The following is a 24,049-nucleotide window of genomic DNA, read 5'->3' on the forward strand; positions in this document are numbered from 1 at the left end:
AAGTAGATCTTGAACATTTGTAAATATATTACATTAAACCTTAATTTTGTACATACGTATTTATTCCATGGCATGGGCACTATTATTAGCATACACAACTCCTACCTCACCCTCTGCGGGGAAAACAATCTAAGATGGAGTCGACGCCCATGCGCAATGGAACTGAAGTGGGAGGAGTCCCTCGGTCTCGTGACTCGAAAAGACTTCTTCGAAGAAAAACAACTTGTAACACTCCGACCCAACACCAGACGGCGGACTATGCACAGCATGTGAATCTGCAGCAACTAATGCCACGAACAGATGTACACTGGGTAAGTGACATTTTCATTGTCTTTATGGTAGAGAAGATCCAAGGGCATGTCTCTTCTCTGGAGACAACCTTACATATGTAATATCTGATCCACGATGTAAGATGCCCTCCCCTAAGGTACTAATGTTAATACTACAAACAAAACTCATGGTACGGTTCCATCTATTGTAATGTGGCTTTGAGATGTCCTGATTGTGTTAAGTCCATACTTTTGATTACATTAATAGCAACCTAAAATGATAAGAAGGCCAGAAGAACTACTTCATCTCATATCTTTTAAGAGAAAAACCTTTGTTAATGCTAGAAGGTTCATTGGCTTTTGGGACTGAGATAAATATCAAAATGACACAATTTTACAATTCATATCTTTTTTTGTTGCAGACGTTTGGCACTCCTTTAAATGCTTAAAAAAATCATTCGAGTCGGCGCATTTCCCCATTTGTTTCCCTGTTGCATCCCCTAGAAACTGATATGCGCAATGCTTAGGGCAAGGATTTTTTTTCTTTCTTTTTTTCCTAAGCGTAAACGGCACTCTTACGTGATGCAGCCACTCTCTGCATCATTGCCAGGTGCTATTAGTGAGTCATTAAAATTTGAAGTTTTTTTGGGCTATCTGATCAAGTTGGAGATTGTTAGTGGATGGAGGGCACAGAATCTGGAAACATGGTGTCAGTGGTTTACAATACTGAATCGCCTTGCAGATAAGCATTTGTGATACTTTCTACTGCAATTAGAAATAAAATTGTGGTCTGTTATTAAGACAAGATGGTTGTCATAGATTACTGTATTAAGAACCTGCTGCAGCTATGTTTATTACACTGGATCAGATGGACTCAGAGCGCTTCTGTCGTTTGGTGATCTATAAAATGGTCATTAGCAGTTCTGTAGTAAAATACTTAAAATTTATTATGTGTTTATATTAGTAGTGGGTTACCGAAGTTCAAAATAACCTAACAGACTGACCATAAGAAGTTTAAGTGTATTTGACAAAACTATCTCAAACCAAGCTACCTTAAACATTTATTAGTATGTATAAATTCACCAGACTAATGTGTGTTTGCCACCACAATTATAATTCAAATTGTTCAACCTTTTTTAAAGAGGCCTTCTGTCTCACATAATGAAATCATTGCATTGTCTCATTTTTTATTATCCTGGTGGACCTAATCTTCCTCCAGTAGAGGAGGAACCTATCCTCAGCTAGCAAGCATGCCTTCCGGGGAGTTGGCCTTTGGACAGCTACCCCGTGAGAATGTGGACATCACATTAGCTGCTTGGAAGTACTCCACTAATCTTCAATATTGAAGTAAATGTTGAAGACTTTGTCACTGGTTGAAAGGGTTCTTACAGAACAGAGAGTAAGTCAATGAAACGCCTTATTTTCATCTCCAGTCAGACATTGATTTTTAGGTTGACCACAGCAATAATTGATTGATTGCTATTGGGGCCTACATGAACAGGCCTGGGGTATCCTTCTGCATTACCATTGATGCTGTCATTGCTGCTGTATGTATGTATGTATGGCGTAATTTATAAAGCGCATTCCTACTCAAAAAGAGCGTCGAAGCGCTATGAGGGGAGAACGTGCGAAGAAGAGGGCACAATAAAGTGTACTAGCCAGAAAGAAGTTAAAAAAAAATAAACACACAGTGAACAGAAGGAAAAAGAAAAGCCGAAGCATTGGTCATAAACAACCTGGAATTTTTTTTTTTACGAGGAAAGACAAGTTTTTACCAATTTCCTGAATTTCAAATAGCATGATTCTTGCCTGATGTTCAATGGGAGCATGTTCCACCTTCTGGCAGCAGCCACAGTGAAGGCTTTATCCCCCCATTCAGCTTTATTGGTTTGAGGGACCTGTATCCGATAAGCTTGAGAGGACCTCAGATTTCTCTTAGGTACATACCAATGAAGTCTAGAAGTCAAATACCCTGGTCCAATTCCATGAGCTGCCTTAAATGTTAAACAGAGCGATTTAAACTGTATACGCTGAGCCACCGGCAACCAATGTAATTGCTTAAGGATCTCTCTAACAGATATCCACTGAGGGAGATTGAGAACCTCTCTGGTGGCGCAATTCTAAACTAATTGAAGCCTAATAATCAGCACCTTGTCCGAATTAAGAAATAAGGCATTACGATAGTCTACCTTAGACATCACCAGTGCCAACATGGCAGATACACTCCATTCATATGACAAATAGGGAAAAACAATTCTAAGCATTTTGATGGACCATAAACTGATGTTTACGTATGATTAACCTGCTTTTTAAATGATAACTGTTCATCAAACAGAATGCCCAAGCTCTCTGCTGACAGTAGAGAGCTCAGGACATTTGCCACATTCAAAGGGCCACCACCGTGAGTTACATAACTCCTTCCCAAGTCCAAAACATAAAATTTCAGTTTTGGTGGTGTTCATTTTGAGCCAATTAGTATTCATCCATTTACTCACTGCCAGTATACAATTTCTAAACCGATCCACCACCTCCTCCCATGGCTGATTAATAGGAATAATAAGCTGGGAATCATCTGCATAAGAAGATGGAATAAAACCAAAAGTTCGGATTAAACTGGCCAGTGGAGCTACATACACATTAAACAACGTGGGGCTAAGGGACTATCTCTGAGGAATCCCGCAGGGCAAAAGATAAGGTGTAGATTTAAAATCGCCACAGCTAACTGTGGTCCATCTATCTGTAAGAAAGGACTCCAAGAGCTTAAGCGCCCGGGTCCCTTATCCCTACTTGATGAAGATGAGACGTCTACATTGTAGGAGAAATAGTGTCAAAGGCCGCAGATAAATCTAAAAGAACCAGAATAGCCCCGTGACCTTCATCAACTATCCTCCGAATAGCATCAGAGGAGATCAAGGCTGTTTCAGTGCTATACTCTTTCCTGAAACCATGTTGGGAAACATCAAGGAATTCAAGGACTGCTGATGGTCTTGATATATATGTTACAGTTAGGTGCCACGGGGCCTTCTGGGACCACGAGCTGGTCCTGTCAGGCTGTTGCAAAGATATTTTGAATGCCTGGTGTCATGTGACCCAAAGCATCTATGATTGAAGTTGTCTGTCTTGGTAGCAGTGATATTAGCCTGGTAAATATGCAAACAGCAGTGCCTTTATACTGCATAATCTTTCACACTATTTCACTTGGAAAAGGTCGCCTTGATTACTCCCTCCCCTTCCCCCACCCTTTTCCCTGGGCTCATCATGAAGGTTGTAAAGGGGAAGGAGTACACTGCCTCTCATCCCAGCACAATTCACCCCATTGCATCCTGGTAAATGGAATCTGCTTACATTAAAGTTGCTTTCGTTTTTCGATAAAGTTGGTGCAAGTAGTGCTGTTATCTCTAAACATGTGTTTCTGGGTTTATCTGCTCATCAGTAGAGAGCAGAAAAAGTCATCTGTGTTTGCTAAAATGCTGTCACTGGTCAAGTTACCTTTCCACCGACTTCCAGGTGCGTCCCAAGTGAGCTTGTTGGCTCAACAGAGCCTTTTAAACACGAGGAGGGAGCACAGTGCCTCTCATCCCACCACAGTTCACCCCAATGCATCCTGGCCTGGTAAATGCAAATGCTTGTTGTCATTTATTTTCCCTAATAGTGTACACGGCCCTGCTTTGAATAATAACAGAACTCGTTCATTGATCTGGAGTAGGATTACCTTTTTATGGTACTGTTGTTCAGATTGTTTTCGTGTCTTGCGACGCATGTAACCAAATTCAAATTTAGAAATGATAAAGCAAATAAAAGCAACACTTTGTTGTGCCAAGTGAGGGGGACTAAACTCTTAAATAATATAAAAAAGCAACAACAAGGGTAGGAAAGGAATTTAATTTTAATTTTTTCAAATTTTGAAGGGTTTCTTAAAATGTATTGCTAGGGGAATTGGATCTTGTCATCACCTAATCGGAAAGTAGGTGCGCAATTCACTTTGCTACCTAGGGAAATCCTTTTCTAATGTACACATCTTTTGACATTGGCCATGAAAGATCTGCACTTTTCTTCTTTTCTAGAAGGGTCAGTTTAGGGCAATTAAACACTGCTTCTGTTCATATTATTTTACAAATGTAACTACTGCTTAATAGCATTTTGAGTTGTAACAATTGGTATTACAAGCTAGTAACAATTTATTGCATTCAGGAAAATGAAAATAGAGAATAGCATAACACAGCAGCTAATTGTCATGGAAAAGTGAGAAGGGAGAGAGGGCAGGAGGCTGAAGGTTCAGGAAATTATGTATAAAGGAGAGTCAGGAGTGAGAGTGTTAGAAGTGGGAACATCTGAGGTAGACTGACCTGGCAGAAAGGATCCAAATGTTACATAAGGAGTTGGAGTAGACGTACTGCAGAAGTACAAAGCTAGGGAAAGACTAAAGTATGAGAGATGAAACCATAGGAATTTCGGAATAGGATATGGAAGAGTGTAAAAGATAACCGAGGTAGATTGACTATTTAGGAGAAGGAAACAAAGATAGACTATCCAGTGAGGTAAAAAGGCGCTAAGGGTTTGTCATGTTACAAAAAACAGAAGTAGCGTAAGGTGTGAGAGATAAAATGCAGGGACGATACTTCTGTGGTGCAAGGGGTGATAAGGGGTTAGGGGGGAGCAGTGTTTACAGCGAATAGCAGGAGTTCAGTGACTGATTAACTCTGGAAGGATTTAAGCAAGTGTGTTTTTAGTCCTTTGCAGAATTATAGGAGGTCGTTACAGCATCTCAGATCAACTGGTAGTAAGTTCTAGATAGTGGGAGCTGCACCTGAAATATACTGTGTGCTAGTGTTGTAGGAGTTTGATTTTTATCAAAACTCATAAAATTCTTGATACCACCAGAGATTTTTAAGAGATGTTAGCAGTCCAGATGTTGATTGGTACAAGCCTTGTACGCTAAGCGTCCCAGCTGAAATATTATTCTGCCCGCAAAGCAATTTTTTTTTTTCAGGCAGTATGTAGTTAAATGTTGTAGTTCTGCATGCTATCGCAGCCACAGATGAACCGAACCTGCTGTAGACGTCAACTCAGAAATCACATGGGTAGGTAAAGTACGGGCTCAAGACATATCTTCCCCCTCCTGATCTCATGCATTTCATTTTGATATCGGCAGCATTACACTCTTTTGCAGTTAACACTTTAGAGATGTTATGCAGTTGTTAACATCAGTAGTCCAGCATCTTGTCACCCTTGTATCTTTATTTGGTTTGGTGAGACAATATTGTCCATGACAAAATGAATTGCACTTGAAAAAAACAGGAATGGCTTTAACAGAGTATTGTTCCAAAAAAAACAATTTTAAACTAGTACTGGCAAACACAATTGGCTTAGTTTTAATAGTTTAAACATCTTAGTCTTACATTTTCAATATTGTTTTATAAGTGGGGTTTTGTTGTCGTTGCAAGTGACCAGTTCTAGTTCTACTAAGCCTATGCAGAGGGTAGTTGCACGTGCTGCAGAAATCTTGCTTACTGTGGTGCAGATTACGCTAAAGGTATTTTTAAAAATTTGAATATTTGTTTTTTAAAGTTCTCGGTTACTGAAAATGTACAAAATACAGTACTAGTAAACTGCCACAAACAAACTGATCTTGCAATTTCATTTTAACCCCCTTTTTTGGTTGAGAATAAGAGTGCAGATTTTGCCAGGGGATAGGAACAGAAAGGACTGCCTCTTTGTAAGTGGCGCTCCCTGAGATATTCAGAACCTAGATGATCTATTACAGTGGGTTGACATCCACATTCATAAAAATCCCAGGTCGTGTCTTCAGGTACATTTATCTGACCACATAATATTTTTGAACGTTCACTAAGAAAGGTGCCCCCAATTTTTGTTTGTTCTATATTAATTGGCCGATTTGTATTGAAAAATGTGCTTGTTCGACAGAGGGGATGAGAGCGCTGTGGATAGTGGCACCTAAAAGTAGTATATTAATATATTTTTTTTTTTTACAGATTGGACTGGCTTAGATGAGGATGAAGATGCACATGTTTGGGAAGATAACTGGGATGATGATAACGTAGAAGATGATTTCTCCAATCAATTGAGGTATTTTATCTTTAAATTCTATCCTGTGTACCAACTTTGACATGGTTATTTTGATTCCCTGGTAATGAAAATATTATCCTTTTCTCTTGATGTGGCAAAATTGTAAAAAGTTTGTTTTAATTGTAGGGCTTTTTGTCTTGTCTGCTTCTAAGTAATTAGTGGGCTATCAAGGGGGGCATTAAGCTACAGAGCAGCACAGTCAACTAGGGATCATGCACTAAGCATGAACTTTAAATAGTCTGCTTGAAAATGGGTTTATTACTTAAATTCAAAGGTAACCAAGTCGTATTACTGTCAATCTATAGTCTGCTAGGGTCCCTTGCTGCAGATGTAAGTTGTCAAAATATTCCTCTTTTGTTAAATAGAAGTTGAAAGTAATCCTAGGAGTGATCCAAACCTAGTTTTCACTTTAAACATTTAATAATAGGTTTTCCTGTAGTGCGAATCTAGCTGGGGGGAGGATTTAGCTGATGTTACCAAGAGGATGTTTGAACTTAGCGCACTAACCAGCGGGTCAGTGGAACAATTCCCAAATATAGGATTAACGGGTTGTGATTTATAGCTATTGAAAACCTGGTCATCTGGTGTTCTATCTCTCTAAATGAGACAAAAACTAATAACATCATTTAAATACTTCTTATTTGCTCCTAAGGTGAGTTGGGTATATGGAATTGTCAGTGGTTTAGAAAGTGTTTTTTTTTATTATTTTTTTTATTTTTGCTGTTAATCAAGTTAATTGGTCAAGTGTCTATACTAAAGTTTGGAAAATGGATATTAATAGCAGATTTTAAATCAGACCGGTTTGCACATTTTCTATAGCCTTAATTCATGTAATCACTTGAACATAAGTCATCCAGTTAAATCTGCAAGGGTTTGTTGGACCATATTCAATGTACTGGCCCATCCCTCTTCACGTTTCTCTCATCTATAACCAACAACTGAAATAGTGAACCTACATATGTTGTCTAGACCTGCATGTGATCATAGATCCTGGTTAGTGTTTGAAAGGATCACGGATGACAGTATAATAATCTGAAATTCTGTAATGCGTATTTCTTCCTTGGTATACATTTAAAGACAAGCAAGAAATGAATGGACAACACATTTCCAGCAATCTCTTGCTGTTCTCTTAACTTCACAAGAAATGGGTAGTCGGGTAGCTGATTCTTGTGGAGGAATACCTATATCATCAAACCTTGCCATTCCGTAGGATACAGCCAATGATCATTGTTAGGATGTTTAGTTTTTATTGTCTTGCTCCAGGAAACATTGGTGGTGTTCCATTAGAGTTTGCATGATTTACCAGTTGTGATGTAATGAATCATTTTCAATTGTGGACTTCAGTTAGTGTTTTACATTTCGTCAAAATTGTTAGATTCTTCCCTGCCCAGCAGCAATAGGTCAGTGTGAGACCACAATAGTCACTTATGTCAACCCTTGGAATTTCTGCTGCTTCTCGAGAAGCATTCATATGCTTCATTAGTCACTCACATTTATCTTCAAATCAATCGACCCTAAGATTTTATTTTTTCCAATGTGATTAACATCCTAAATCGTGTTGAGGTTTGCATGTGAAAAAGTTGCCCAAAGCTTAGTGAGTACAAAACTAAGATCTTGCTTATGCTCTAGAAATATGCCGAAGTCCCCAAAACGCAACTACTGTCTGCTAAGTTGAGCTTATTTTATGTTGTTAAATCCAGTAGGACCCTCAAACATCAGCTTCCCACCAAACCTTGAATTTGAACAAATGCACTATCAAAGGGATAGCTACCTCAACTCAGTCACACTTTTGTGCATAGTCAAACTAGGACTAAGCTGGCACTACATATACCCTGAATACTAGGAAGGCTTTCTCCATACTGTCCTCAATACATTTAGTCTATAGAATTTGAATATGAAGCATATTTGGGTCCTTTTAGGATTCTTTCCCACCAAGAGTTCTAGTGTTTCTAAAGCTAACAGAGTCTGATTGTTTACCATCCATAGTGTGACACAACTTTCTTTAAGTTGTAGATACTCCCATTTAACAAGTATATATTTTGTAAAGGCATACAGAAATGTGTGTTTACCAGGCATTGGGGGGTTGTGCAGATGGGCACTTCTGCCCTGCTCCCCTGATCTAACTTAAATTCTTACTATCCCACATCCCCAAGCAGTCACCCATCCAGGCACTCAGTCATTTCTCCCACCAGTCCCAACCGATGTTCTGCTAGACAAGGTTTAAACGTCTTGCAGAATGATTTTTAACACTTATTATTCTGTGAGGATCGACCTAGTCTGATATGCTATTTTTTTTTCATCGTGTTATTTTTCATTGTGTTTTCTATCGTAACAATTCTCCTGGTGGATCTAGAAGTTTTTCTAATTAATTCGTTCAGAGGCTACACAAATATACTGTCCCCTGTAGAATCACCTGCATCCCCCACACTTGCAGTGCACTATAGTGCCCCAGTCCAAAGTGAATGTTGATAATTGTAAAGTCTGTAAGATACTGAAATTCAAACCTTTACAGGGGAGAGAGAGAAACTAGGCTTCTTGTAAGTTGAATGCACCCCCCTGGCAGTTTTGGGACTCTTAGCCACATCAGAGATTCACTTTCACTGTCTTCTGCTGCAGAGAATAGGAAAAAAACTAAAGGGTGGCCTCCTGCCAAGAGATAGGTACTCATTCCCCCTCTTTCTGCTGAGACCCCTCTGATACTTAGTTGGGAGATAAGGCAAGTCCCATTTCTCACCCATCAGTCTCCTTCTTTTCAGGTTTCAATCTGACCTAAAATTTTAGGTTTGAAACCCAGCATGGACTGATTTAAAATGTATGTTGAAATGGTTTAGTTTTAGGTCTCTCTATAGATAACCTTGCCTGTCAGGGAGACCTTGTGTTACCTATACTTTAAAAAGTACATATATTAAGTAGCATACAGAGAGCGAGTTCTGTGTCGGTTCCCTTCAGCACTTGCCTCTTAAATTATTTACCCTCTCTTTTTGTTCGTCGTTCTGTTCACTCTCCATCATTGCTTCTTTTCCCTGTTGTTCTTTCTACTCCATTCATATCCTGTATCCCTCATTTTCCCAATGGCTTCGCTGTTCATGCCCTCCTCACATCTTCACTCCTTTGGCTGACTTCCTGGCTTCCCATTTGATCCCCTCCCACCTTCTTGCATCCCTTTCAATCCCACTTCTCAAAAGCTTATTGCTCTCCCCTCTCCTCTGTTAATTCCTGCCCCCGTCATCAACTCCCCCATCTATACCTGACTGTTTACTTCTGCATTCTTTGCTCCATTTACATTGTTGGCTGCTGTTTTGCACTCTGTAAAGCACTGTTCATTCATCGCATATAGTATGTTTCTGAATACAAGTGACTGACACTAGGCATGAATATTATGATGACTGCTTCCCAAACAGCGGATGCACTTGGTGCCCCATTAATGAATTTCACTCTCGTAACCTAGCACTGGTGAATTTATTAGTTTGGATCCCGCCATATGCAAGTCATTCTTGACCCTGCTTCCCATGGAAACAGTCCAGCCCAAACTGCTTAACGTATGTAAATACTGATTTGCATATTGCTGGATCCAAACTAGAGTGACGTGGTGGGCAAAAACAATGTATTAAACCGAGATCTTTGTGACAAGTGGTGAATGTTTGCATTGTTCAGAATTCCGTCTATCATCTATTCTTTTTGCTTTTGTCACTCTAAGTGGGAAGAGTATATCCCCAGATGTGGGTCCTGTGCTCTCTGCGCCACTGGATTCAGGCTATCCTGGCTGATGAGGAGGTGACAACCGGTCCCAGGATTCTTGTTTCTGGTACGGGGAGGACCTGGCTTGGCAGTTTAGGCTGGACTGTGCCCATGGGGAGCAAGTTTAAGACTGATGTGCATCTGGCTGCGTCCAAACGGGGGTGGCAATGTGGGCAAAAAAACAATGGATTAAACCCATATCTTTTTGACGGGTGAATGTTTGCATTGTTCAGCATTCCGTCAATCATCTGTTTTTTGCTTGTGCCTAAATCAAAAGCACAGTTGAGAATTTTAAAACTCTTATGTCCGATCTAGCTTATATTGTCAGTAGTGATATTACCAATGTAATTGTAGGCATTAAATGTTTCCCAAACAGTTTATTTGCTTTTGTACTGTAGATAATTTCATAAATGCCCTTAGGAGGTACTGAAGCAATTTCAGTAGACAGCTAGCATGATACTTTGTAGATGGTGCTTGGTTGGAAATATGGCCTTTGTAGAGGTATTTTGATGTCAAGTCTGATAGTTGGAGGGATGTTCTTATTGCTTTACTGAGATTATGTAGCTACTCTTAAGGGTGAAATGAAGCAAAGAGGTTTGAGAGCTGCCTTCACCTATGCTGGACCCTCCTATCCTCTGTGGGTCATTTTTTATACTTCTTGGGTTAATATCATCTGTTAAAGAAACGCCAGTCTTTACTGCCTTCCTGAATACCATGTGGCTTTTGATGATTATTTCCTTTACTAGGATGGGATTTTGGAGTTTAGCCACTTGAATGGAAAAGGTTTCACTGATGGTGTGACTGCTTTGAGGACATAATAGTTGATGTAATTGGCAGTTGAGTGCAGGGCTCTTTTCTCTGATTACTTTTGAAGTTTAAGTTCAGTGAATGGTGTTCCGGGATTCTTCCATACAGGTAGAGTCCATGGCGTATGCAAACTCATCACTGCTAAGTTAATGCAATCAAGATCTTCTCTGGTAAATGTAGTTGCCAGAAAATGCATTGAACTGTGTTCATTTTGAAGATTGTACTTGAGTGATGGGCTGATGTCCAAAAGTATAAAACCAGCCACCCTTGTTTGAAAATATTTATCTGTAAAGATTACAGGTCCTTTTTGGTTTGGTGTTAGCCATGACGTTTTTGATTTTTACCTAAAATTAGAAGTATCATATATCTAAAGGGGCTTTCATCCAGAGTTCTTCTCATCCATTGGTCTGTTGTTGTGCCTAGGGGTGTGAATTTCCTACAGCCCGACACCCAGGGCATTTTGCTTTGGGAGTCAAGGACAACAAGTTCTCATGTTTATTCTGTCTTTGAGACATGTAGGCTTAACCTCATCCAGCACAAACCCTCTGGCTGCCAGTTTACAGTACCACATTACAAAGCAGGGAAGGGAATTGTAGGCAGCTAAGATAAAATGTGTTAATTTCTGTAAAGCTTGTATTTATGGTTCATTAATGTAAAGCTTTTATTATTAGGTTGAGCTCTCTAAATACAACTTGTAAGCTCGGATTGCACTACTGACAGTGGTTCCAGAAATAAAGAAAAATAAATGAGCATATTGGCAAAGCCAAGAAGTCTTGGCAATGGGCGACCTATTGGGGGTGATAAATGGGAGTGCAGTTGGGAGTGGGAGTATCTAATGCAGTGCTGGGGTACGATCGGACATGGGGCAAAGTGGCAACAAGACTGCCCCTGTATTTCGGCCCCAAAGATAATTGCACTGCGGGAGTAACTGGTCTTGGGCCGCCCGGGTCACTGAGAAGCCACAGAAAGGGTTGTAAAATCCAGACGTGAAGAAGGGCAGGTGTGGGTGGGGATGAGATGAAACTAGGACAAGGGTGGGTGGGGGTGAAGAAAAAAGGGTGAGTGGGCAACAGGGAAATGAAGCAACAAGGAACAATGAAATGGCACACAGCATAATAATAAACTGTCAGGCACCAACAGAGGGCAAGAAACTAGCAGAAAGACACAAATGCTAAAAAAATTAGCAGAAAGAAAGAAACCAGCAGAAACGGGTAAGAAAGGTAGAAACCGAGGGCAAGAAATTAGCATAAAACAAGCCAAAATTCAGAAACTGGGCAAGAAGCAAGCATAAAGGCACAAACAGGGAAAGCAACGAGCAAAAAGGCAGAAACCGAGGGCAAGAAACTAGCAGAAAGGCAGAAACAGAGGGCTAGAAACAAGCAGAAATGGGAGTGCTGCAAAATGGAAAGCTGATGGTGCCAGCAAAAGGGAAGTCTGTGGGCAGAATGAAGCCTACGATTTAAACACAGCAGTCTCGGTTCCAAGACCCCACATTCGCACTTTCTAGAGCTGAGACCTACAGAACAACTATTAACAAGCAAGCAGCTACTGTTGAACCTGTCAAAGACCAAGATCTGCGTCCAAGCCAATCACAGGCCTAAACCGGTCATCAGAACAGTCTGCTTAAAACTGCCATTTACCCAAGCAATGGCTAGAGTCAACACTGTGCAATGTAATCTGTGAGGAGCTACATTTCTAACCATGGGGAAGAGACAGGGCATGAGGGTGCACAGCTGCCCTCACAGATAGCCCCATCCCTGCGAGAGAGAGAAGGGACAATGACCCCAACACCCAAATAATGCAAACGCCTCCTCCCCCCTCCCCAGTGGTGGTCTGGAGATCTTCTTGCAGCGACTGAGGTTGTCCATTTCTGTGATTCAAGACATTGTAGATGTTGTGCAAGCCCTTGTGACCTTGTACTCTCTTACAGACTCTGTAGGCATGCAACTTTACAGATGGTGGCGACAATACATTTTAGATGTGTCGGCTGGTCGCAACAAAGAACACCCTATATGACAGCATTGGGGATTGACGAATTACTTTTGTAACCACTTTCAGGATAACTTCTGTCTCGAGGATGGATCACCCTAAACAGCCGAAGAGCGAGTGTAGATTTTTACAAAAACTTACAATGTATTTTCAATAGTGAATTGTATTGTAGTCCTGAAAGTGACTGCAAGGTTGAAAAAGCCTTAACTGAAATTTTACCGAATTCTGTTTGACTGCACTCCTATTATCAGCTTTATTTCCTACTGGTCGGTGACTGCCATGTGGAGAAAGCAGCAGTTTCTGGGCTGAATTGCATACTCATAATGCCATGGGATCCAATGACCTGTTTGGTTTGCTGTCTTTTTTTTTTTTTTTTTTTTTCACGTGTCTGTTTGCTGCAGCAGAGATGTGCTTGTAAGTTTGGAGAGGAGAGCACAGTGTCTGGGCAGTGGGACTTTGTTCTTGAGGTCATTATGATTTTCCCATCATTTCAGATTCAGGGATGTATATGCCGCTGTGCCCTGGCCTTCAGTTGTTTACTTTCTACTTAATGCGAATTGTAGCTTTTTAGCTGCTGGAACCCAGCAGTTTTAGGAAGCAGCTCTTTCCAGGTTTTCTAGCTGTACAAAGGAAAGTGGCTGAAATTTGCACAGATGCTGGTAGCTGCTGGAACCCCTCCGTTGGTGGAGACAGCTCAGTCTTGCGTTAAGTCAGCTATCTGAAATATACAGGCGGTGGCGACCGTAAAGTTCACGTGTCTGCTGGTTGGCCACAAAGAACACTCAGTGATGCAGCATTGGTTATTGACAAGTTACCTATTAAGCAGTTTACCATAACTTTTATCTCCGGGTTGGATCAACATTGTAGCCAGAGGAGCACTTCCATCTTTATTTAAAAAAAAAAAAAAAAAAAAATAAGCAATATAATTTCAACAATTAATTCTACTGTGGGCCTGCCCTGAAAATGTCAGTGCCAAGAGTCTTTTTAACTGTCTTTGAGTAAAAGTGAGATTGGGCGCATTTGCATACCCATAATACCATGAGCTGCAATTGCTGCTTTGCTCCTTTTTTTTTTTTTTTTTATAATTGTTGTTTTGCTGCAGAAGTGATATGTTTGTAAATCGGGGTGGAAAGCGCAGAGTACATGGACAGTGGCCTTTGTTGTGAAAGTCACTCTGTTTCACATCTTTACAGATGAGGCTTTTATATAGCTTTTAGTGTTGTACTGTTCTAGTTCACCTTCTGCTTGCAGCACATTGTAGCCGCTGGAGTTGCCACTGGCTAATTTTAAGGGACAACATTGTGCTGACTGAAAGCATCCACAGCATCTGGCATCTGGCATCTAAAAAAAAACCACAGCAAATGGCACCGGGTAAAGTCAAATTCAGCCGCTTCTGGAGAAAGCTCAGTCTCTGGGTACAATACAATTCTGCAGCAGCTAGAGAAAGATCAGTCTCACAGTACACTGAAAATGGACAGAGGCACAAAAAAAGAAAGCAGGCATACGAAAACCCCAATAACTGGAACAATTGCGCTCCTAATGTGCGGCGGGACCGGCCAGCCATTAAAAACAAAACAAGAAAGTAGTCCCAAACAATGGCTAAAAACCCCAGACGCTGTGCACCTTAACTGTAGTTGGCTGGGAAGAGCTAAGCACCAGAAAAAGCATGATGTATACCTGCCCTTGATGAACGGAGGTGCTACAAAATGGAAAGACGATAGTGGCACCAAATAGGAAGCCTGTGGGCGGACTGAAGCCCATAATGTAGACCCAGCAGTCTCAGTACCGAGACATGCCTGTGCACGTCTAGATCTGAGACCTAAAAATGTGTACACGCGTTTGTAAAGTTTCACAATATGAGGCTACATGTAATGCTCCCAGAATGCTCTCTAATTAGATGCACATTTTTGCTGAATCTTTAAAGCAAGTGTGATGATTCTTTACTTTCAAAATAAAATGTTCACTAAAAAATGCAACTAGGAAAAAAAAGTTTTGCTGAATTACTGTACATTTTTAGGTACCATTTCTTTGAAGCATTATTCAGTAAAATGTTTTGATGCATGCTAGTATTTTCAAAAAAAGAGCTAATGATGGAAAATCATTGAAACCAGTTTCAACTAGAGTATAGCAAACATGAAAATAAGCAAGCAAAGCCAGTAGTTCTAACACTGGTGATCAGTATTTTGGTTTTGTCAATGTGTGTCTTTTTTTTTTTTTTTATCGGTTTTGGAAAACTATTGTTGTGGGAACTGCTGGGCCCTCACTACTGTAACAAACATTGGCAAAATGCAAAAATATTTTTTGGTCTCAAAATGCACACATTGTCAGAGCTTCTGGCACTGAACAAAACTACTTTGTGTGCCTATATGCGCCTTATGAAAGAGCAGATTTCTATCACTCAGTGAACCCATCCAATAGATAGGGAGAATTTTAATAAAAACAAAGGGTCTTCATTAACAGCTAACTTAATTCGGGATCCAATTGTTAAAGAAAGTCACAAAAGTGCCTCCTCCGGCCCCAATATGTAGATCTGTGGAAAAGTGGCCAAATAAGGAAATTGCTAGTATTCAAGCCTTACTATAGTATTAGCCCTGCCATAACCAGAGCGGCTATTATCAGAGCTCTTATATACGAGATTACTGCCATAATATGTTGGCACTCTACATTTTTTTTTTTTTTAACATGGCGAGTAGATTTATGAGGAACGTGACCGATGGACACATAGATATTTTATTAAATTCCACACCCCTGTGTGCCATTCACATTTTTCCTCCGACCACTACAGCATGGAGTTTGGGGTCCCCATACTTTAACCATTGTTAACGTGACTTTGAGTGACTGCATTTTGCTTTTTCACAAGGAGCACTTTTGCACACAAGTGTGGCATCAACAAGCAGTGTACACATACCATTCTTTTGTGACAACCAACTCAAAAGCAAACCCCTGTTGTGCTCTCCAGCCTGCAGTTGGAACAGCTCCCTGGCCATTCTGTTGAACTGAGTTGCAGCCATACATAGAACCATGCCACCCTTCCAGTGTCCACCTGGTTTCCTTCTGTACATTGTTCAGTGCGTTTATGTAGGCGCAATTGTGGAGAGCACGGCGGGATTAGTCTCACGATGTAGAAAGCACAGTATTTTTTAGTTCATGTAAAACCATATACATTGACATGATTGCCTGAGATATGCAGGTGGCTTGGCAAGTGTAAGCAAGCAACCTGCGCAAAGTAGTCTCTAAGCCAATATTGTTGTTCCATAGAAAATGTCGTCCTAATTCCTCCTCTGGGTAGTCCACCAGTTACTTTGAAGTTGCCTGCGATCAGTCCTTCTCTGCTGTTCCTGGAACTTGAACATGGTCCTTTCTTCCAATCTACTGAATCGCAGGCAGAACTGAACAGGTCTCAGATACACACAGATTGCCTTCACTCCGGAATTATAGGTTATTTCTCACCTGCCTATCTCTAACCTGACTAATCAAACAGTAAGGTTTATAAAGGGAAGATTGTAGTCCTAAGCGAGCCCATTTGATTTATTCACCAAACTCTCATCCCTCCCAGCAATTATCCAGCCCCTCCAGTCCAGCTTCAGAGCACCGCTGCCTCAAGCACAGCAGAATACAAGCTTCATTTTATTTTATTACACGATTTGGAACTCTAAAGAGATCAACATGTACTATACGCTTGCAGACATGCACGCCTACAATTCGTCACACAGACACAAGCACGCATGTTCATCTGCACAGTGTACAGGTAAACAGACCAGTGAACTCCGATGCTGACGGCTGCCCCCTCTCTATTCTAGTGAGCACTTAGCACAACGTTTCCCTACCCCCACTGCCTTATAACTCAACTGCAGCCCCGACACCATTACCTGATTGCCTTTCAGTCCTTGTGGCACCATCTGCCTCAGCCCAGTCTGCACCCTTCTGCACATATATGTGAAAACACAACGATTCTTCACACAAATGTAGCACATATCAGTTTCATTATTATTCTGATTATTTTATCCTAGGTTCATTCTGCATCTTAAAAAAAAAAAAAAAAAAAATTAAACTGCACAGGCTATTTTTTTCTTAACTTGAGGGAACACGGGGCATGGATGATCAAAGAATACAATAATCCTGAACTTTTCGGGAAGAGTCAGTGTAATAAACACCAGTGCAGGCTGGCCCAATCTCACACTCCATGTGCTTCCATTTCCCCCGTACGCCATACCACGCTAACACACAATTTGATTATGTACCCACACAAACTATGATAAAAAAGCTTGCACGGTGTCTGCGCATATGGTAAGTGTGTGGCAGATGGAGGGCACTGCCACTAATCATGCTGTAACAATTCTGTTTATTTTTCTTTTTTCTTTTTTTCTTTAAGGTAAACTGTCACACGCGTTAGTAAAAACGTATTTGACATTGTTACTATCGTAAGTTGAAAACAGTGGGTTTGTCAACACAGATGTTTTGTCACATGAGCAGTTAAAGAACAGGCAATATGCTAATTTCGACAGCCGGAATCATTTCTTCTAGATAAAACTTGTAAAAAGAGGTTTATCATATCTTTGATTTTGGGGAACCACGGGGGATGCAGTGTTGGAATGAAAGTATTGGTGCTAACACACTTTCAGACTTACTGAATGAATGAGACTACAGGCAACCTTGAGAAACCGTTAATTCTAAAGCAAATGACGGCTTGTAAACTATGCGTCCCTGATTTACATGACTGCCAGTCTGGGTCTTTACATTTCTGTCTGAAACATCATGATCAGAGACACTTTTCATGACTACACGGTAAGGGGTAGCATAAGGTCAATACGCAATAGTCTTCGAAGGGTGAAAGGCTGAGTCATCTCCACTGAAATTCAAGTATGACCTGTAGTTTGCGTATAGACCACACAAGAACCTGTTAACACGCTGAGATCAGCGTATTTGGGACAATTAAGCATGTCTTTGGCATTAACTTTAAAATAGTTTTATAAAAAAGCACGGCCTCATAAAACACATCTAATTAATTTAGTGGCAACATTTTTCATCCTCCATTTTCTCTACCGGCTGAGTATTTGCTGTGTGAAAACCACATCCATAAATATTCAACACCGATAGGTCTTAAAAAAAAAATTCTTGAAAATTTGTTTGCTACACTACTTTTCCAAAGCAGCCATTCAACAGTGTTGACAAACAACTATTCTCTTTTGAGCTTAGCAATAGTATTATGCACACATTGTACTTTAACCTGGGTGTGTTCTAAAGTTTTGCCTGTAATTGGCAACTTTTTGAATCCAGAACAAGCTTACATAATGAATGGAAAGGTTTCCGTACAAAATCTGTATGCATGTGTTGTAAAACATTGATGTTTATGATAGCCTGTGCGCACGAGGTGCCGTGCCTGTTGTCATGTAGACAACGTGGCTGTATTAACAACCTGCATGATTCCTAATGTGCCTAGTATTCATTATGCCTGCATGCATGACATGACCACCCCCACCTTCTGTACAAGGCCAGTGTGCATATCTTGCTCATGGTTTCTCAATATGAGTAATGTACAAATATGTGCTTTCCCAGCAAATGTGGAGCCTTTATACCAGAGAAAAAATCCACTTAAAATAGCCTACACTTACTGACTTTGCTGCTTACCTTTCTTGATATGCATACACTGAACACATCATTATTTAATTTTGGCAAAAGCCATTGGAAATTGGTCTCCCATGCTTCTGCATACATGGGCGGCCAATTCTCAATGGTTTTGATTGTAGTTTACTAAAAATGGTGCAAGCCATGCTTGCATACCTCCGTACGCACACACAGGTGGGTATGCAGGAGTAGTTGTATTATACTTTACTGAAAAACATTCAAAGGAAATGAGCTTTGGCAAAACTAACAGCTTGATATGCAGTGCCAACCTGATTGGCTTTGCCAGTGGTTGTTTCGTCTGTAGGCCATTTGACACAGAAATAGCTTTCAGGTGTTGATGTAGTAATTGACCTCCTTTTTGTCCTGAATCACTCTATGGTGAGACTATGAATTATTATATCCTATTATGACTGACCACTAAACGTTTTGACTTAAATGTCCTTTAGGAACATGAAGTATTTATTTTGTTTCTTCATATTGCAGAACAAAAGCATAAAGGAAACTAGAACCTAGAATTTGCAGTTTGATGGGATTCATTAAAAAAAAGAAAGAAAAAAAAGAACCATTAACTTTATTTGGGTTTTGTTAGACCAAGGCACATCCTAAGTCACAAGGACACCTAATTATTATCAGTGGCTAGCTTTCTCCAAGAAGCATTGGCTTCAAATGGATAAATTATCTAGCTTCACCATTTACAAGTGAGACCTTTTGAAGGGCGATCGCAAAGCACTCTGTCCCCTGTTGTAATCTCCCTTTGGGCTTCTAACCGCAACCATGTCACGTAGGTCACTTTAATTGGTTTGTGGGCTTGCCTTTCAAAATCTTGCTTTCATTATACATCATGCCCTTTCTGGTGTTTAGGCGTCCTGAAGCACACCAACCAACTACTGAAAACATACGAGGGTCGATGTTTTCCATCTGGGTTCTGGACTTCTTTTTCTCTTTATTTCGCAATGCATTCTCGCTGGGCAGTAATCTAGCGCTTTGCATGACATCGATCCTATTACATAGGTAATTGCACTTTTGCCGGTTACATGGATAATTGCCCTTTTGCCGGTTACATGGATAATTGCACTTTTGCCAATAGGTTTCACTGCAAGCAAACTTATTTCCCTTTGTGTGTCTGCTTTTGCACTGATGGCGGCTGTCGGATCAGTTTTCAGTTTATATGGCAAGAAAAGTCCAATTAGGAGTTACAATGCTAATAGCTGCAATTTAAGTAAAAGCGAGACCCATTGCATTGCAAATGCTTGTTTATTGAATGGGGATCGGGAAATCACTTTGGCTTGACTTAAGAATAGTACCATAAATTCTTAATTTGAAAGATAGTATCCAATCCCAAGTTATCAATGCGGTTTTGTTACATTAATCAATATTTTATATTATGTACTCATTTTGAAATTGTAATTTTAGATGTATTTGTAGTGATTATACGTCCTTTTTAAGGTCTCACCGACAAGCAGCTTTTAGCTTGCTGTTTATGAAAGTCCTGTTATGGACATACCAAAAACCTGCGGTTGGGCTTAGAGCCCTCCCATTGCTTGCTATTGGGCAGCTTTCTTGTCACTCATTTCCTTGCTCCACTCCTATTTGTTCCTCCCCTGGAACATATCCTCTTGATCATCCATTGGACTGGATGACTTGTATCCTTTCACTAGTCACATTTAGGGAACTATTTTCCTTTCAGCACGCAATGAATGCATGTATTTTCTTGCTCTCTCCCTCCTGTACTGCTCTTCCCCAAATACCCACCTTGTTCTCCTGCTGGCCCCTTCCACCTTGGCTTTAAAAAAATATATACAGGGAGTGCAGAATTATTAGGCAAATGAGTATTTTGACCACATCATCCTCTTTATGCATGTTGTCTTACTCCAAGCTGTATAGGCTCGAAAGCCTACTACCAATTAAGCATATTAGGTGATGTGCATCTCTGTAATGAGAAGGGGTGTGGTCTAATGACATCAACACCCTATATCAGGTGTGCATAATTATTAGGCAACTTCCTTTCCTTTGGCAAAATGGGTCAAAAGAAGGACTTGACAGGCTCCGAAAAGTCAAAAATAGTGAGATATCTTGCAGAGGGATGCAGCACTCTTAAAATTGCAAAGCTTCTGAAGCGTGATCATCGAACAATCAAGCGTTTCATTCAAAATAGTCAACAGGGTCGCAAGAAGCGTGTGGAAAAACCAAGGCGCAAAATAACTGCCCATGAACTGAGAAAAGTCAAGCGTGCAGCTGCCACGATGCCACTTGCCACCAGTTTGGCCATATTTCAGAGCTGCAACATCACTGGAGTGCCCAAAAGCACAAGGTGTGCAATACTCAGAGACATGGCCAAGGTAAGAAAGGCTGAAAGACGACCACCACTGAACAAGACACACAAGCTGAAACGTCAAGACTGGGCCAATAAATATCTCAAGACTGATTTTTCTAAGGTTTTATGGACTGATGAAATGAGAGTGAGTCTTGATGGGCCAGATGGATGGGCCCGTGGCTGGATTGGTAAAGGGCAGAGAGCTCCAGTCCGACTCAGACGCCAGCAAGGTGGAGGTGGAGTACTGGTTTGGGCTGGTATCATCAAAGATGAGCTTGTGGGGCCTTTTCTGGTTGAGGATGGAGTCAAGCTCAACTCCCAGTCCTACTGCCAGTTCCTGGAAGACACCTTCTTCAAGCAGTGGTACAGGAAGAAGTCTGCATCCTTCAAGAAAAACATGATATTCATGCAGGACAATGCTCTATCACGCGCGTCCAAGTACTCCACAGCGTGGCTGGCAAGAAAGGGTATAAAAGAAGGAAATCTAATGACATGGCCTCCTTGTTCACCTGATCTGAACCCCATTGAGAACCTGTGGTCCATCATCAAATGTGAGATTTACAAGGAGGGAAAACAGTACACCTCTCTGAACAGTGTCTGGGAGGCTGTGGTTGCTGCTGCACGCAATGTTGATGGTGAACAGATCAAAACACTGACAGAATCCATGGATGGCAGGCTTTTGAGTGTCCTTGCAAAGAAAGGTGGCTATATTGGTGACTGATTTGTTTTTGTTTTGTTTTTGAATGTCTGAAATGCATATTTGTGAATGTTGAGATGTTCTATTGGTTTCACTGGTAATAATAAATAATTTAAATGGGTATATATATATTTTTTTTTAAGTTGCCTAATAATTATGCACAGTAATAGTCACCTGCACACACAGATATCCCCCTAACATAGCTAAAACTAAAAACTACTTCCAAAAATATTCAGCTTTGATATTAATGAGTTTTTTGTGTTCATTGAGAACATGGTTGTTGTTCAATAATAAAATTAATCGTCAAAAATACAACTTGCCTAATAATTCTGCACTCCCTGTATAGATAGATAGATAGATATTCACTCCACACTCACGTCCTCTTGCTTACCCACTGTCCCCAACTGCTCCTCCATTGCTTCCTTATTGTTTGAAGTCCATAACAATAAAATATTTAAACGTAAAGTTTTTTTGAGCATCTGGCATTTGCAGTTTGCTACGAGTCCACTCTGCTTCCAAATGATGTCTACTGTGATCTTCGATTGGTAAATAAAAAAAGATGGTGGCCGAGTTGTTCTGCAGGTACGTGCCCACACCTACAGGATGACTGCCACCAGCAGCATGACGGCACCACAAGGGCTTCTTGTGAAAAGAAAAATATAGTTACATTTAGGGTAAAACATAATTCAGTGTATTACCCACACTAAAAGACCACAGTGGAAACTAGCCAGGCAGTCTTTGGTGTATATAGCAAGAAATTCATATTTATTTTTTTCTGTTTAGTTGTCAGAATTTTCTATTTCTGGTCAGTGTAGAAGAGTAACATTTTTATATGATTGTTTTACTTTTCAAAAGAAGTATTATAACAATTCTAAATAGGCTGCTAAGGGTTATCCAATTATTTACGGCGGGTAGAAAGCATCCTAAATTGTATTTATGTGCAGATTGACTTGTTTTTTACTTTCTTTCAATGTTATCCTATAATGTTTTGAAAGTTGTGCCATTCGTTATTCGAGACTGAAATATCTGTATATAAGTGACACATCACTGTATCCAGTAAATCGTCTATCCAAACATCTATCTAGAAGTGTTGAACTGGAAAAAAATATTTTTGTACATAGGAACATAACTTAGCCTTGCATCTTGAGAATGCGAGTTCTTTTAGAATGTTTCTGCAAATTCTAAGAGCTTCTTACAAATTTCTTTATGGAAAACTCTTCAAGAAAAGTAAGTCATTCTTAGGACCAAAATGGATTATCACTCATGAACAAATACAAGAAGGCTGGCAAGTTTGCTTTTTCATAGCAGGCAGAAATGTATTTGGAACCGTTGTCTCAGACTCTTCATCATAGATAAGGGATTTTATTTTATTTATATCTATCGATATAGATATATATATCTTCTTATTTAAGAAGCATTATTGCAACCTACAAAATCCTATACAAGCTAGAGTATCATTGTAAGTAGAAAAAAGAATATGTACTAGATGTAAAATGTTAATGCAACTCAATTTTTTTCATGCAGAGCTGAGTTGGAGAAACACGGATATAAAATGGAGACCTCGTGACTGATGCCATGGACATGAAAAGTGAACCACTTAATTGTTAATCTCACATCTTTATCTGAATTCAGATGTGATTAACATGGATGCGAAACTGAGACCTTAAGTGACACGGAACAGTTTGCCATCAATTCTCGAGGATGAAATTAGGAAGATGCAGACGTTTTCCTTTTGTCAACATGTTTTCGTTTCAGTACTGTATTATAAAATTAGATATTGATAGTAATGCAAGATCTGCAGTGTTAAGTCACACATGAAACATCTCTGCTTTTTGTTTAAATTCCATTTACATTATTGAGTGCAGCTTTATTTTAGCTGGTGCTGCCACCTCAGAAGATTGAAGCAATATTTCAGTTTGAATTGATAGTTTTTCCCTAAATGCTTATTTTTATAAAGTAAATTAAACTGGTTTGTTAATGAAAACCAACTAAGCAAATGTGTGTATTACTTTTTGTTTTTAAAAGTTAATGTGTACGGTGCGAATAAAAGAGCATCATCACAAATGTTCTTTGTCTCAGAAATGCTCAGCTCTTCGAAACAGGAGTTTGTGAGTGAATACACCTTTTCATGAAAACACGTCTGCGCCCAAACTTAAAATAAAATTCATAAGTATATTTTTTGAGAGCGAAGTTTTATTCAACTGACATGGAATTTCGAGGATCTTCAGAAGAATGTCTGGCAAAACAATTTTAAACACAGTTAGTTACATCCTTGTCTAGCAGTGAAAATGTACTCGGTGGTTCAGTTCCCAGACAAGACAAACTGAAGTGCATTCATTGTATGTGTAGCCACGCCTTCCTGGTACATTGCTAATATCTGTTAAACAGTGTTTTCTTCTGTTGCATCCTTGAGAGATGGTTGCAAATGGCAGGATGTGAATATCATATAGCTATCCCTAAACTTCGCATTCCATTTGGAGTGTAGTTCTGCAAAAAAAAACCTCTATTTACTAGTCGCTGAAG

At 40.0% G+C, this 24,049-nt stretch overlaps 1 protein-coding gene across 1 annotated transcript in view; it reads left to right on the top strand.

Annotated features, from left to right (window-relative positions):
• Positions 1 to 23,701, top strand: part of SEM1 (SEM1 26S proteasome subunit) — a 45,903-nt gene extending 22,202 nt beyond the window's left edge. Inside the window, exons 2-3 of the mRNA XM_069211737.1 lie at positions 6,263 to 6,356; positions 23,051 to 23,701. Coding sequence (XP_069067838.1) covers positions 6,263 to 6,356; positions 23,051 to 23,093 — 137 coding nt within the window. The 3' untranslated portion in view covers positions 23,094 to 23,701. The remainder of the gene's footprint in view (positions 1 to 6,262; positions 6,357 to 23,050) is intronic.
• Positions 23,702 to 24,049: the final 348 nt, after the last annotated feature.

This window comes from Pleurodeles waltl, chromosome 10 (assembly GCF_031143425.1).
Source record: "Pleurodeles waltl isolate 20211129_DDA chromosome 10, aPleWal1.hap1.20221129, whole genome shotgun sequence".
NCBI classification, from domain to species: domain Eukaryota; kingdom Metazoa; phylum Chordata; class Amphibia; order Caudata; family Salamandridae; genus Pleurodeles; species Pleurodeles waltl.